We start from the raw sequence: 16,509 nt of genomic DNA on the forward strand, positions 1-16,509 counted from the left end.
CAAGATTTCAGCTCCTGCCCTAAAGACTGGGTGTACCTAATTGCCTGTCTTGAAAACATTCTAGTTTTCAGATTGATTTTCTCTTTTATTTTTCGTATGAAAATACTGGTAGAAGCCTTTGGAGTGCACTGGCAGGGCAGAGAGTTTTCTCCTGGGAAGTACTTCAAATGCCCTTATTTTTTATTAAGAGAGGAAATATTTGCAAAGGTGCTTTGCAGAAAACCTCGAGGGTACATGCCAAAAATGTGCAAAAAATAACCTGAAAATATTGTTAAGATTTTAGAGCTGCTTTTTTTTTTTGTAATCCAAACCCCTTGTTTTCAGTCACACTAAATTTTCAGAATCAGCTAACCTTTCTTTTCCCTCCCACAAGTGTGCAGCACACACAGTCATTATTCCTGCTTGTTTCAATGGGAGAGAGGGAAAGTAACATAGAAAAGAGACAATTGGAAAGATACAAGTTATGATGGTTGGAAAAGTTATAACTGGAGAAAGACATACATAGGGAGGAAAAGAGAAAAATGGTCAATCAAAAACCAAGCAAAACTTTCTCTTCACTTTTCTCCTAAAAAGGACAGGAGTAAAGGGGATAAAGAATCAAAGAAGATCCAAAATTTCATAAATATTTATCAGATACAGAACTTAAAATGGTGCCAGACCCAGCGAGTGCAGAAAAAATACTCGTAAATCATTTTCACACAAAGCTCTGCAGTCTCAACTACAGGAAGGAGACCAGTGGAGGATATATCCACTACTTGGACTAGTTCAAGGCTGTGTGCTGTGCTGGCACCAGTTCCTTCAATCCCTCTAGCACTGGGAGCTGCTGGGGAGTAGAGGGCTCTGCCCATGCACTCTGCCCAGATTCTCACCCAAAATGTCCAAACCAGAAACGTGCTGTGCTGAGCACCCCATCTCTCACTTACACATGCAATGTGCTCACCTATTTGTGCACTCTAACTTCAGTACAGACTTAAAATCAAGCTGGAAAAGTCTCAGACATGGAGCAGGACCCTCCAGTACCAGAACATCCATAAGTCTGATGGCCCCTGCTCTCCCCAAATCTCCCCACATGGACGACAACAACATTTAATTTTCTATCTCTACCGAATTTATCCTGATCTATGCCCCCTCAAAAAAAAGTGCTTAGCAGAACCAGGACTGAAAACATTTGCTAGGATCATATTTTCTTTTTCCCAGGTAAAGAAATGCTTTTGAAAGCACAGGAAATATGAAAGTTTCTTTCTTTAACCTTTCTGCTTTGTTTTTTGCTGAAAGAAAGAAAACTCACAGAACAATTACCATATGTACAAAAACTATGTCATGGTCAATTAAGAAGGCTGTGGTAAAATTCACAAAAATTTTTATGTGACCGTCTCTTTTAAGTCACTTTCTAATTTGGAGGAAAATATACATTCTGCTAGAGCTTGTCTAATAAACTGGACTTCACAAACTTCACAATGGCAGGTAAGACTTGTAATTCCTTTGTGGATAAAAACACATCTCACAGAGCAAGGATTTTGTCTACACTTGGATCAATAGCAGTGCTGGAAGAGAGAAGCAGCCTGTTGATCATCAGCCCAGTGCCCCAACCAGCCATCCTGGCTGCCTGCAAACAACACAGCCTGCAGAGGAACTGTGGAAGGAAAATAAATCAGACTGGGCTGTCATTAGCATCTAAAATTTATCAATAGGACCCAGCCTCAGACATATTAGCCAGTTCTGCCACAGCTATTTCCTGCCTAGCTATTTCCCAATACAATTCTTTACCATATCTCATTCCAAAACACATCAGCTGTGTCTCCATGCATTACCCTCACTTTGGCAGTGTGGGTCATTGAGGCAGAGATGTTTATCTCCCAGAAATATTTTCCACTTTTTTGATAACTGCAAGCTCTCCTGTTTCTCCCAGCCTTTGGAAGCTTAGAGAAGATCAAAATCACATTATTCTCATCTTTCTCTAATACCAGGTGGTAATGTTGGCAAGCTGCAAATAAGCACTGAACTCCTTGCCAAGGGCAGGATTTTAGCCCAGGTAGCTCAGTAATGTTGCAGGGAGAGAGGAGGAGAGCTAAAATTCATTCTTGAACATAGAGCAAGGACTGTGACAAGCTGGTCCTTGGCAATAGCCATGTAAGAACTGCTGTCAAGAGTGGCATTTGTTATTGAATCTCAACATCTTTGCAAGATGGGAGATAAACATACAACTTGCCTTATTTAGCAGATAGAGAAGCTAAATAATTTGTCTCAAATCATAATATTTATAGTAAATTGTTAGATCCTATATTTAAATGGCATAATCCCCAGGTCCTTGAGACTGTGATACAGTCCTGCCTTGTCTGTGTACAGGTCCCAGACCACTACAGCCAGGGAAAAGTCACTCCCATCTGCAGGAGTGGGGCAGTCCTCTTGGGGTCTGTTCCAGAAAACCTCTGATGCTGTGCTTGTAGACACACCCCTCTGTATCCCACCAGTGTGTCCTGCACCCCAGTACTGACCCATGGGACACACTGAGGCACCCTCATTCCTTGGCAAAGCAGGGGAAGACAAAGGGATCTTGCTGCAGGGCCCTTTTATCATTATCACCATTGTCTTTTCTGCAACCTCCTCACAACAGTCATGGCTTTGCTGTTCCTTAAAATAGCCCATCACTATTTAAGCTGTCATGGATTAAAATAGAAAGCTCCTATATATACATATACATGGAGGCATAAGGAAGCTTTGTCTGCACAGGCACATTTGAGCAGTAATGAGCCCATGTTCTTTCATTCCAGCCTCCAAAAGGCATATTCCTATCTCCAAAACTTCTCTCTGCAGACAGCAGACCAAGCTTTGCCAAAAGACAGCACATCTCTGAAGATGTTTGACCCTCCAAAACCCAGAGATTATTCCTTTCATAATAACTGAGTGACTTTTGATGGGATGCAACCCAGTTATTCACCCAACAGGTATAAATTCAGTGACTCCATTTGCAGAAGCAATTCAGATGGAAATAGTTTTGAATATAACTTTCCCCCAAACATCTTTTCACAGATAGTAAAACTGGGAACCACCAACACCACCAACTTTGACCTCTCCAGCCACGTTGTGACTCTCTCTTTTCTTCCTGTACAAGTGCTCCCTCTAAGTCTACTGTCTCATGGCTCTCTCTGTAACCAGGCACAGAAGGAAAATGTGTTTATGCTGAATGCACACACGTGTATATCAGAGAGGCCTGCAGAACAGGCAGGGTAATGCAAAGGCTGCACTGTGAAACTTGAAGCAGACATCACAACCACTCTCCTACCCTTTTATCTAGGAAGAAGAGTACTGAGGGAAGTGGCCTATATTTAACACCATGACTCAGGCAGTCTTGCTAAGGATAAAAGATTGAGACTGATCCTTTACCCCTAGTCTCAAGAAACTTTCTGAAGTGTGACTGGAAGGCTGCTACCTCAACTATGCATGTGTGTTACTGCTGAGAAAGGCACAGCATGGCAGCAGCACCTCTGTTTCCAGGTGACCTGCCATGAAAGCTGTGCATGACCTAGTTAATAACAGTAACTTGCGAAAATGACAGTTTAGAAGATGCAGGAAAGGATTTTGCAACACATTTACTCTAAGAATGACGTAAAGCAGCAAAAGAGAAACCTAAATGCAAGCATAAATTAAAGATAAAAGATCACAAAAAATTTCTGCAGTTCCAGGCTCATCCAAAACTGTCTGAACTTAATCATATACTAAATTGACTCTCATTTCTCACAATCTTCAAATCCTCAGTTTACTCTAAAATCGTTTCACTGTTGCTGTTTTTATTAACCAAATGAACTAGCACAAATTACTGACCTTTTGACCTTTGGGACCTTCAAAGCCAAGTGGACCCCTCTCCCCCTGAGACAAAAAAGACACAATTAATTAAACTTATCTTCTCATTTTATATTCAAGCATGGGCCTTGATCCTAGGAGGACAGGAGGACAACAAAAATATTTTCAGGTTTAAGCAGAGAAGATAATAAAGCTGAGATGCCCTCAGGAGCAATGACAATGAAGCTGGTTCCTCAGAGGTCCTGGTCAGAGCCAGAGAAAGCAAGAACATTGATTTTAAAAGCCAAGAGATTTTTTTTCAGTGTGGCCACATTTACCTTCATAATCTATTTTATTTGAAGAAGGATACACATAACTGAGCTGGATAAGAATAATCACTTTATTTCAGTGTTGTTACCAGGACTACCAGCATGACCAGAATCACTGAATTAGGTAAAGAGAAAGCACCAGGGGAAACTTCCTTTACCTCTATAGACGCCCCAAATGAAACACACTCCTCTCAGGACTCACCTTTTGTCCAGGAGGACAAGAGCAGTTGAAAATCTTGAGATGTCCAACTTGCTCACTGCCAACAGTGGGTCTCACTTCCAGGGGAGGTGCTTCTGTCAGGACCGTGACCTGGCACTGCACCCAGACACCCAAGGTTAGGACAAAGCCTTTAATGCTGCAAAGCTTCCCCTTCCACCCACTTTAGACAAATCCCACAGGCACCACTGTGTAACACACAGCCAAATGTGTCCTCTTGAGGAATGAAATCCCACAAAAGCCATTCATCCAAGCAATAGGGGAAAATGAGGCAAAATGAACAATGAACCTCTTTAACCAAGACTGAGGGGAGAAGAGTGATAGGAGGGTGGAAGTTTCTAGTGAGAGTTGGACACAGGAAAATAAACTGCAACTGGCACTGTTTTTAGCTGTTCCAAATAAAACCAGTGGGAAACATGTTGAATATTTCATGCTGCATTTCTGTTGTTCTATCATCACTTTGGGGTTTTGTTTCCCCTGACAGTTTGACAAGAAAAGAGGAACTTGGAAACTTCAAATTCCTCATACTCATCCCTCTGCAGTTGCCCTCCTCTGGAGCTGCTACACTGCCACTTACACAGTGAGGTTTCAATCACCCTTATTAAACAAAAATTATAATCCCACACTGCCACATATTCCCTGGTTTATGTAATAGATTTCAGTGAAGAGTGTTCATGTGAGAATGAATGAATGACAAAAGGGAGCTTACTGGTCCAGAGGGAATGTCGCAGCAGGTCTCCAGCTCAGCGTGCCGGGAGTCGCAGTAAATCACCATCCTCTGGAGATCAAACTGGGAGACAAAGGGAGGCAGCACTCTCAGACACAGTGAATTATTAAAGACCCTGTGTCCTTTTGCTTGGACACAAACAGGGCAGGCAAACACAAACAAAAACCAGATGGTGCAAACTTCAGAGCGGTTCTATGGATCCTGTAGTCAATTTCTATCTCTCCCCATCAATAATAGACCAATACCTCAGCATGCTACAGGAGCTGAGATAATAGGACCCTGAAAATGCCTATTCAAATTCTGGTCCAGGTTTTCATGCAAATCCCAATGTTCTGGCCAAACTTCTGTCTGAGAAGACATATCCTGGCCATGTCTATCCTTCCTAGAATTTCATCCAGACACAAAGTCTATTTTCCTCCTGTTGTGCCTTGCATCTTCTGACCATTTATTCCTGTGTGAGAAATGCTATGAGCACATTTGATATGCACGTTCCATCCATTTTGCACAGCCAAGAAAGATTATACAAGTCTGAAATACCAAACTATCACACATAAATTATACCAGGGTAACACTGCTGCTGGACAATCAGCCTGTGTGTCTTGACTTTGGTTCATTTGTACTAAGGGTCATTTAATATCTGAGGAATGGAGAATATATCACAAGTCTTTTGAGTTAACAAGTTTTCTTTTTTCCTCCATCTCTTTTTATCACCTGTGGAAACATTCATAATGCCAAGATCAGATGAAGACTTTTCTGTGTAGGTCAGTACCCAGTTTGATGATATTTGTGTTCAATTTTGTCTTTGCTTCTAACTGTAGCACATTCTGTGACTAGACAAAAATATTAAATAAATTTCTCATTTTTAATCCTTATTTTGGAGATATAGTATCACATAAGAATACAGTAATTCCCGTGCATCATAAGGTGCCAATCTGTCTTAGCTATGTAACACTGGTAACATTTCAGCAATGCTGCCTCAGGAAAAGGGTCAATTACAACATAACCCCCCTCATTCACAGGCTGCAAACCCAAAGCTGAACGTTCACCCAGCTCTAACGAGCATGTGCATGTAGTATATGGTAGAGATAATTCATGCTATAGAAGTAGATATATATGTGTATAAAATATTGGAAAGATCCAAAGGTATGTTTCTGACCACTCTGGCTGGGAACAGAGTTCTATTCTTATTTTAACCAGTTCCCAGACAGTGGTAAGATAGTATCAGATCTGTTGCTGTATGAATGGACTGGTCCCTGGCTGTTATGGGGAATTTCCTCTGGCTCCAACATTTGGGAGATAGCATCTGGACTTTCCTGGAATGGAATGTCTCGAGGAGCTCACAAGACATACACCTGGACATTATTTCAGCATGGTACTCAGAAACCAGTACATGTGAATGCATCTTCTGCCTGGACACTCAGACATTTGTCTGCATCTCTGAGCTCGCCTTTGTCTGTTTCTACATCTGTATGGATTCAATATATACATGAGAAGGAACACAAAGAAATATGTGGTCATCCCTGCCCCAGGCAGAATAAACTGTATAGAAGCTGGCCACTGGAAGCACTTGGGGTGTACCTCTGGGGAAACGCTGTCTCTCTGTCAGCCAGAATCCTAGGTCACCCAGTGCTGTTCCCAGGACTGATGCTGTCCTGGCTGTGGTAATTTTTCCTTTTTTTCGAATTTTCTATTTTTGTTATTGATCTAATAAATCTTTGTTAAATTTTTCATAAATTTGGCTACCGATTTGATTGTTTATAACACGCAGTACTTACATCAATGGGGACGCTGTCATACAAGCGTTTGCCAATCACAGTCTTTCCTTGAATGTCAATGTTCTCCCTGTCCTCAATGGGCAGCACCTGCACCAGCTTGCAGTCTATGTACAGGGAGACAGCCTTGGCCTGGATGCTGAGGGCGATTTTGTGCCAGCCGCGGTCGAAGAGGTCGCTGACGCGCGCGTTCCGGAACACCACCCTGACGGCGTCCCTGGTGAGCCCCACGGCGTTGTACTCCAGAGCCTTGTTCTCCCCATCCAGCCTGATCGACACCTGCAAGCAAACAGAGGGGGTCTGCTGAGCAGCAAAGCCTCCTCCTTCCTCCTGACTGCTTTCCATCAGCTCCCACAGCCCCAAGCCAGGGGTGGCACAGCTGCGGTGAGACAGCGAAGAGCAGAGGATGGAATTTTGTGGGGGGTATGGAAAGGGAGCCTACACTTGTGCTGGTAAATAAGATGGGGCTCCACAGGCTTTGGGGCAGACCCATGACTATAGGAATGTTGACAAAGTGACAAAACTATCTTTTGTCCCCTTAAAAAGGAAATAAGCTTAGAAGTTTCTCTCCTCGATTAAGTGAAAAGGCATCTCATAAGACCCAGGGGACTTCACCTCAAATTTAAGGATAGCTAATTGGACAAGAGCCAAAAAGTCCCACCTGGGCAATTTACTAGAAAAAGAAGAGAACAAAGAAACAAATTGCTTTTGTGAGGTGTTTTACCAGGGGTAGGAGGGCCTCTTGCACCTAAATCAGTTTTTCTCTGTAAAGAGTTTGTTATTTTGCCTTTTATTAAAATCTTTTTGTTTCCAACACTGCCACAAAAGCCATCCTGCTGATTTTATGCCTTCTAAGGTAGCTGAGCTATCTTGGCTGTGAAATAGATCTCCAAGAGTTTATGAGACCTGGCTTGAAGAGTCTCCTATTTCAGGCACCAGCTAAAGCCTCCTCCTGTGAGTACAACCCTTGGCATGGTTTCAGCCCAGGCCACCTTGCTGCCATGGCTGGGTGGTGGTGCAGATCATGGGCACCTCCCCAAAGGCATCTCCCCAAAGCTGAACCTGGTTTGGATCCCTCTACCCCATGTTCTCCTCCACTGCTTCCAAGCAGGCTCTTTACTCCCATTACATGTCCTCAGTTGTCCCATGGGATATGGAAAAGTATCTCATATGAAACCAGTCTGCTGAGCTATGGCACTGCTCACACTTTTATTTCAGGTGCTTTGAACTGAAGAATACACCCCATGCTCTGTACTGCAAGCTACACAGCAGGCAAAAATAGGTTTTTGAAGTCATGCAACTTGGAGTTAATTTACAAATTGGTGTCTTCTTTTACCAAAGTCAGGCAGTTACCATCAAGCAGCAGGGAGTGGAGCAGGCAGAGCCAGGAATCGTGTGCCCACGAACTGCAGGGCCACCTTGGCACTGAGCTGTGAGTGATGTGAGCAGCCCAGGGTAGGCTGACTCCACATCTGACCCAACTTCTCCATGCAGCTGAGCTCTGTGCTGGCTGGGAATGCCAGTTTGGATCAATGTTGGCCCAGGGGTGTCTGCATCTGTGAGTTGTGCAGGTCTGCAAGGAAGCGGCCAAACCACGACCAACTCCACATGAAACGGGGCTCATGGGGCTCTAAGGCACTTCTGGCACCATAATTTAAGGCACTTTTGAAATTATTACTGGAAATATTGAGTGTTTTTCTCTCTTCACACCTAAGCAGTTAAAGTTTTTAACTTCCTGCAAGAAATGCCAAGTGATAATTCTCACTCTGCAGCACCTAGGAATGTATGTGGCACAGTAAATCACATTTCATTTAATGAAGCTTCAGCTGATAATAACATTCATATACACATTTTACCACTGTCTCAAACCCAGTTATCTAATTCTTCAAACTGCACCTATTCTTCACTGATAGTTCCCAAAATCCTTTTAAACACCAGTCCCAAGGCAGCAATACTGAATTCCAGAGCTATGTGAGCCCATGCTGACAGCCCACTTTAGAGTCCTGGGTAATGCCATCACCACTATATTTGGTGCAGAGCAGAAAAATGTACAGCCCATCCAAATCACTCCCTCCTCAAGCACCCTCAAAAACCTAAACTCTACCAAGCTGCTAAAAACTTGTTGTGTAGGGACAGACAGCCCTTTAATACATGATTGTAATATTTTTTTCTGAGGACCTGAGAGTACTTGACAGAAAGTTATTAGATCAAATTGTGCAGCAGCCAGGACTCAGGGTTTTGGAACTATAACAGCTGTCACACTCACACCCAGAGCAGAAGCCCATAATGCATTTACAAGTCACCTAGAGGGCTGTGCAAAACCTGACATAACTCACTGCTCCGTAGTATATCCCTGTGACAACCTTTTTCCAAAAAGGCAAAATATTTTCCCTAAGCAGAACTATCTGAACAAAACAACTGAAAACTCAACAGTAGTTTCAAGAGCAAGGATGGTATTTTTTGTCCCCCTTTCCAACTAACACATTTATCTGCATCCTAATAGCAACCAAGGCATATACAAACATTTATTTGGGGTTTGAATGAAAGGTAAAATATTTGCAGTAAAATCCATTGAAAAAGTAACAGGATTTTTACCAGTTCACAAGAAAAAGGAGTGGGAGGTTAAGGCAAGAGAACTGGCTCATGGCAAAAAAAAAAAAACCAACCAAAAAAGACTGTTCCTGCTGGCTGTAAAAAAGATTCTTACCTGTGGTATGCCATACTTGTCAATAATCTGCCAGATATACCAGTCTTCCTTCCTGGAAGCCTTCCGGAATTTGAAGGTAGTTACAAAGGCATATTCATCAGGCAGGCCTTGTGGAAATACATCCCTGGCATGGGGAGGGGAAAGAGAGCAATGTGTCAGGCTTAGCAGTGAAGAGCAGAACTTCTAAAACTATCTCCATGTCCCAGCAATGCTTTCTATAAGTATCATTGTAGTTCCTAAAAAATCTGCTTTATTTGGAAGCCTGACGAGAGATGAACATGAGCTTGTGCCCTCCAGGTTCTGTCTTTATGGAGCCCTTTCATCATTCCAATAGTGAAGCTTTCAAATTGGCTAAAATATAATGGAAATCTGCAGTTGACTATCCATCATGTTAAAAAGGTTGTTTTTCACTTCATGCTTCTGTTCATGAAACCTGTAAATAATTCTGTTCTGTTCCAGATGCACTGGAGACCTGTGACTTCTGAGAATGGCCAGGAACACCCAAAACCCCTAAATGTACCAAATTATAGCAACAAACATTATAATGTCTGCCCAAAACAGGCACTACAGCTCATGTCTTTGTTCCTTAGCTGGCAGCCCCAGATAACAGAAGTTTCTCAAATCAAACATTGCAAACCTATCAGGCAGAGATTTACTCAGTGTGACACCACAACCCCTGCACGTAAGCAAACACATCAAGTAAGCAAAAATCCAACACTGTTTTTCTCTACCCCATCATAAAACCTGTCATAACATGGGGATGCAGAAGGGATAACTAATCCAGTATCACCATTTTTTTATTACTAGCCATTACTGGATGCCTAAGAACAAGACTGAACACAAGAAAACATCTCTCTCATACCTCTGGATCTTTGGAATCCAGGTGTATAATTCAGAGACAAATGCAATTTCTATATCAATAGCTTTTTATGGATTTATCTCATATAGACTTCTGCATCCTTCCCTTGAACTCAGGTAAATTTATTCACAACATCCTTTTGACAAGGAATCACCCACTGCTGCCCATTGCATAATGAGCCTCCTCCTCTTTGTTTAGGACCTAACTCAGTTCTTATCAAGGAAAAGACAATGAACCTATTCTTTTTTTATCTTTTATGCCATCCATGACTTTTCTAACTTTGCTTGTAATGCCTCTAAGCCATCTCTTTTCCCACCTGAAGAGTCACAGTTAACATTGTTCTTCATGCCCAAGCCAGCCTGCTCCTATGATCATTCCCAAATAAACCTTCATAAATATCAGGACATCTGAGCAGTCAGGCATAAGCACTCAATACAAAACAAAACATAATGGCAGCAATTAATGAAGAACAAACTATGAAACGTGGTCCTAATGAATAGTTAACATAATCCATCACTATGCAAAAACTGGCAAAGTCCAAGGCACATAAAACTAGAAGCCTTTAATTGTATTAAAAGCAAAAACTCCTCTAAATTTCCAGAATACTGTTTTGCAGTTGCAGCAAATGTTGAGATCCAGTCTTTCCTAATGCCAAAACACTCGATCATATTTTATTCTGTGCTTTGAATCTCCCATCTTTTCAGCCAAGTTATAAATTCAGAACACTCTGGTTTCATCCACTAATGTGACTTTTGCTGTATAAAGTGCCCCTGCAGGATATGCACCAGTATAAGTTGGTTTTTCCTCTTGGGAGAGAAGAGACTCTGAATTCTTCCAACACAAAAGAAAACTGAACCGGGCTCCCACTAGCTCCCTTAAGAAGTCCTTCCTTTAGGAAAGCAGACAAGGCTGTCTCACTTCTTGGTACTAGTTTTTTAACCAGGGAGGTCCCAGTTGCCTGGAAGTTAGCAAGTCTACAAGAAGGGCCAGACGGAGCACCTTGAAGTGAACAGAAGTAGGATCTGGAAGGAGGGTTGCCTTAAACTAGATATTAGGAAAAAATTCCTTACTGTAAAGCTGGTCAAGCACTGGAACCGTCTACTCAGGGAAGTGGTGGATTTGCCATCTCTGGAAATGTTCATAGAAAAGTGTGGATGTGGCATTTGGGGACATGGTTTAGTGGTGAACATGGAAGTGTAGCATAACAGTTGGACTCAGTGATCTTATAGGGCTTTTCCAGACTTAACAATTTTATGGTTCTGGACAGCTCTGAGCTGGGAACAGGAATATCATTATGCATGCTTAATTTCAAAAAGGGTTTTCAGATGTTTAATACCCAGAGAAATAACTGGGAATTAGGTACCTAAACATCCCAGTGAGTCTGGCCATACCTCATCACACAGGGCTGACAAACAGCCCATCAGGTAGATTTAAACTGACAGAAAGCCATAATGACCCATTACCTGCCATCCTCAACTGATTTTTAAAGCTGCCGAGGAACCAGCTGCAAGTTCCCAACAGAGAAAGCTTTCATGCCAAAAGCAAATCTTAAGACACTCTCATTGCTTTGAAAATGTGATAAAAGCTGTTTCTGAAGTCATTGGTCCCTCTATCTTTTACAGAGCTGCATTGTTACATAAATAACAAAAAGCTTTGTTTAGCAAGTTTTAACTTATTTCCTCACTTGAAAATGATCTGCATCTAGAAGTTCAGCTTTACTTGGGGATCCAAGAGCAGGAGCATTCTGCTGTCCCCAGAAATGTTTTATGTTCTTCTTTCACACAAGGCTGAATTGAGCTGATGATCGATATTGTGGAACTTTGCTGGATGCCTGGTACCTACCGGGAGCATTCTGCCAGCTCCTTGGTCTACAATTCTGACAACAGGATAGATTGCAAAAAAGGCCCTTATAAAGCTCCAAGACAAAAGAATCCCCCAGTGCTGCAGGTTAGTCCAAGAGTCAATTAACTCAACTACAAGGTCAGGCGAATCACAACTTTTACAAGAAAAAAAAAATCAGTAAGAAGGCAGAAAATTTTTTTAACCATTGCTGTTTTTTTCAATATATAGCAACCTTCTCACATGCTTTAATTTGCAATAAGACCTTTCATCTGTGAGAATAAGCATGAGATCCTACATCTAGAATAACACTATGGAAAAATTATATTATCAGTTCTCATTTCAGACAGTCAATGCAACAACATTTAATAAGGTTTTTGCATTTGGTGAGGAAGAGTGTAGTTAATGTACTTGAGCAATTTGACCAATTTTACAACAGCTAAGCCCGTTAACATGAAATGTAACCCATAAGATCAGCAAAACCAAGTTGGAGAAAGCCAGTTCATTTAAACATGCTTCACATCACCAGAGGCTCTTAGTATGACAGGAAGAAAAAAAAAACCAAGAAAAAAGAGAAGGAAAAGGAAAAGGAAAAGGAAAAGGAAAAGGAAAAGGAAAAGGAAAAGGAAAAGGGAATGGGAAAGGAGAAGGCTATAGAAGGATGTGTCTCATACATCCTTGGCAGACATCTTTTTGACTTCTACTTAGAAATCTCAGTGATGGAATAGATACATCCTCTCTAGGTAATTTCTTCCTGTCTTTCTCTGTCCTACATGCTGTAAAGAAAAAGGAATCTGTCCTAAATCTTACTTGCTGTCGTTTAATTTTCCCAAAACAACTTTTTCCCATAAGAAGCCATGTGAACAACTTGTTCTCCTCTGCATGCTGCAGTATTTTCTGTTTCTTAGCTCTCCCTACAGTCCTTTACTCACTACAGGACCAAAAAAGCCTTCAGTCATTCCACCTCCACCATGCTTTATCTCCTTTACCCTGTTAGAAACAGGAGACAGTGAGAGACCTCTTGAGATCATCTCATCTAAAGAAGGTTTTTCTTGTGTTTAGATTTCATTGACTGAAATTGTTCCCATTCCTTCTTGTCCTGTCAATGAATATGACTAAGAAGATTCTGGCTGTGTCTCCTTTCCTTCCTCCCCATCAGATATTTATACACATGGGGATCCTCCCTCACTGAGTCTTCCCTTCTCTAAGCTGAAAAAGGTTTTTTGTCTCTGCTCTTTTTAATATGCAATATTCGTTTGGGAAAAGTAAGAAAAAATGAAGCTTTTCAACAGGTTCCATGTTCAGTATGGGAGTTTTTGGTGGCTTTTTGTACAATTTCTTCTCTTGAAAGGGGACAAATGGTGAGACCAGGGCAGGAGCTCATGGAGAAACCTAAGGTAGCTGACTGAAGTCAAAGCTGACATCAGGAGACACAGAAAAACACACCAAGGTATCATGCCCTAAACAACACAAGACTCTGCATTGGTACAACACTGTGCCAATATAAAGAGCAAATAGATCATGACCAGAAGCTTGGCCAAGCATTAGGTAATTGTGTGAGGTGGTGGTCAAGTCAGGCAGAACCAGACCAGGCAAGAGAAACCTGAGGATGGACATGGCCAGCAGGAAAGCCCTGGAGTCACAGCTAGGAGATGCAGATCAAAAGGGTGAGCCAAAATCTTGGCATTAGGCAAGACACCAGTAATGAGAAACAAGTCTGAGCATCCAAAAGCAGAAGTCTGCAGCACAGTTTTGGCCAGAACATCCACTGAGAAGCCATGAACAAGCAGTAGGACAGCCTCAGTTACATGAGGAGTGGGAAAAAGCACCAGCCAGATTCTGGGGCCAGTCTTCAGACAGCTACAGAGCCCTGTGAGGCCCTCAGTGATCAGGTCCTTGACTGAAGCCAAGCTCTGTCTGCTGGGTTTGTTTGCTCACAGATGATGCCTCACCACAAAGAGGAAGTAAGTTCATAGTTGTAGGTTACAGATCAGAAGATGAGTATGCACATTTCCCAGACAGCTAATCTGGCACTTTGTAAAAGTACTATTGCTTGTATAAAAGAATACAAATCCTTTAAGCAGATAATAAAGTGAATTACATATATTACTCAGTCAATGATTTTGTATCTAATTATGAGATGTTGCTATCAGTTGCTAAACATTGCTGGAGGTTATCTGTGAGCCACGACAGATGTTTTTGTTTGGTTTATTATTCCAGTTATCGGTTTTGAGCAGCTTTACAAGATTTCATTTTCTGTGAGCAATGACCCCATATGCAGCATCTCAGAGTCCTGGCATACAAATGCTGAAATGAACCAAATATGCAAACACCTTCCATGGTGTTATACCCATTTGGGTTCATTCCCAAACCACAGGAGTGTGAAAGTTACAATACATAAGGCTGAAAATGTGAAAATCCTCCTCAAGTTCCATGTTTCAGAATAATTCAAAAGGAATTTTATTCACTTCTATCTACAAATTAGGGATGTTTTACTTCTAATTGTCCTGGGTGATAAAATATTCTGCTTATTTTAAGGGCAAAAGCAAAAACAAATAAATGGGTGCAATCTGAGCAGATGGAAAGCCGTCATAGCTGGTTGGTCTGGCTTCACTCCCTCAGTCTTTCTGAGAAAACAACAACAGAAACAGCAAACACCAAAAAAGTTCTTCAACCCTTACTTTGAAAAGGAATTCAAATGGACAACTCTCTGTAATCTGTGCTTTCTGCAGTGGTTAATTAGATTCATCCTTAAAAGCATGCTCTTCTTCCCTGCTGGTTTTTGATGCCAAGTAGCCACTGCCTTTCAGCCTACCATGACCCTTTACCAAGCTTTGATTTCCCAGAGGTTCCTACGGAGAATGATCCCTTCAGTTGTTGGCTGCTTCTTAATTTTACCTGTCTACACTGCAGTTCTTGGATTTCTCACCATTACACTTGCTTCACAGATCTTCAAACTGTCATTCACTCCATTTCCACCTGTAGCATTGTGTGTTTTATATGGGTTTATTGTAAAGTTGGTTATTTTTTATAAGTTAAGAATTTGGTTTGACCCTCGATTCCCCCCATGTTCTCCCTCATAATGGTACATTCCTTCCACCAGTTACCTGTCAATCAATGTAACCAACCCCCTTTCATTTCTAGAAATTTCTACGTCAATCTTCCCTTACCTAACATATGATTTGTCCCCTGAGCCTTTTCCCTGCCCTGGGCCATTCCCATTGGTTCAGTTGTGTCCCTCGCTCCTCCCCTGGGCTTCGTTCATTGGTCCCTCGTGTCTCCTTCCGTTACACCCTTCCCCTTTATCAGTGCCTCCCTAATGGTTTTTCCCTGACACCGTTACTGGCCCTGCCTGGGTCAATAAAGCACCTTGGCATCCACACGCGTGTCCACTCCTTCCTTCCTTCACCTCAGTGCTTCGCAGTCCTGCTCTCGCCGGCCCCGTCAGCTCCAGTGGCCGCGGGACGAGATTGCATCTACCAACTGAATTATGGAAAATAAGGCTGGACACAACAGCAGTGGAGACTGAGCTGTGTGATATGAATATTATCAGCCATACTTGACAGTTCCTGTTTATACTCCAAGAATTGCTCAATTTTTCATAGTATCACCCAGAACCCAGAGATCACAGTGAGACAAATGAAATAGGTTTCTTACCATCCAGGTGAAATAGGTTTATGGTTTATTTCCATCCACACTCAGACCAGTTATATAAATACACCAAACCTAAGATGTCTTTAGCTGGCTGTGTTGAATCAGATCACTGATCATGACTCTACCCTTAGACTTGATACCATTTATGGACTCTAGAGAAAACAGTTTTCCTCTCAGTAAATAATTTTTTTTTAAATTGTATTAACATGGAGAAAGAAGGGGAGGGAAAAAGAGCACATCAATCCTTTTGGTTCCAGGATTAAAAAAAAATTGTGAAATCAAGCAAATGTAATTCAAAGGACAATCTCAAAAATGCAGTGAGCTGAGAAAAAGAGCTAAAAACAGAATAAAAAATACCAGCCCTCATCCATAAGAAAGAAAAGAAGTATTATTGATTTTTTAAGCTCAAGTTCAAACCAGCACTGAGAAATTCACTGCAAAAATGTTAATGATGACAATTCAATCCATGGCTCATAGTTACACAGTGAAATTATGCACTCACTTTTTTCAAGGCTAATGCTAGCAGGGCTCAAGTGACAACCCAAAGAACCATTTGGGATAAATTGTGACACAACTGGCAGCCTTAGGTCCTAAAAGCACTCCGAGGACTGACTCCATATTGACA

General features: G+C 41.8%; 1 protein-coding gene across 2 annotated transcripts in view; it reads right to left on the reverse strand.

Moving 5' to 3' along the window:
• The window catches only part of COL22A1 (collagen type XXII alpha 1 chain), a 245,023-nt gene that overhangs the window by 144,185 nt on the left and 84,329 nt on the right, over positions 1-16,509 (reverse strand). For both annotated transcript variants that reach the window (XM_077189317.1, XM_077189328.1), the window contains 5 exons: positions 9,533-9,656; positions 6,829-7,104; positions 5,036-5,116; positions 4,312-4,425; positions 3,823-3,867 (listed from right to left, as the gene is read on the reverse strand). In XM_077189317.1, the coding sequence (XP_077045432.1) occupies positions 3,823-3,867; positions 4,312-4,425; positions 5,036-5,116; positions 6,829-7,104; positions 9,533-9,656 (640 nt within the window). The remainder of the gene's footprint in view (positions 1-3,822; positions 3,868-4,311; positions 4,426-5,035; positions 5,117-6,828; positions 7,105-9,532; positions 9,657-16,509) is intronic.

The sequence above is a fragment of the Agelaius phoeniceus genome, chromosome 1 (assembly GCF_051311805.1).
Source record: "Agelaius phoeniceus isolate bAgePho1 chromosome 1, bAgePho1.hap1, whole genome shotgun sequence".
In the NCBI taxonomy this organism is placed as follows: Eukaryota; Metazoa; Chordata; class Aves; order Passeriformes; family Icteridae; genus Agelaius; species Agelaius phoeniceus.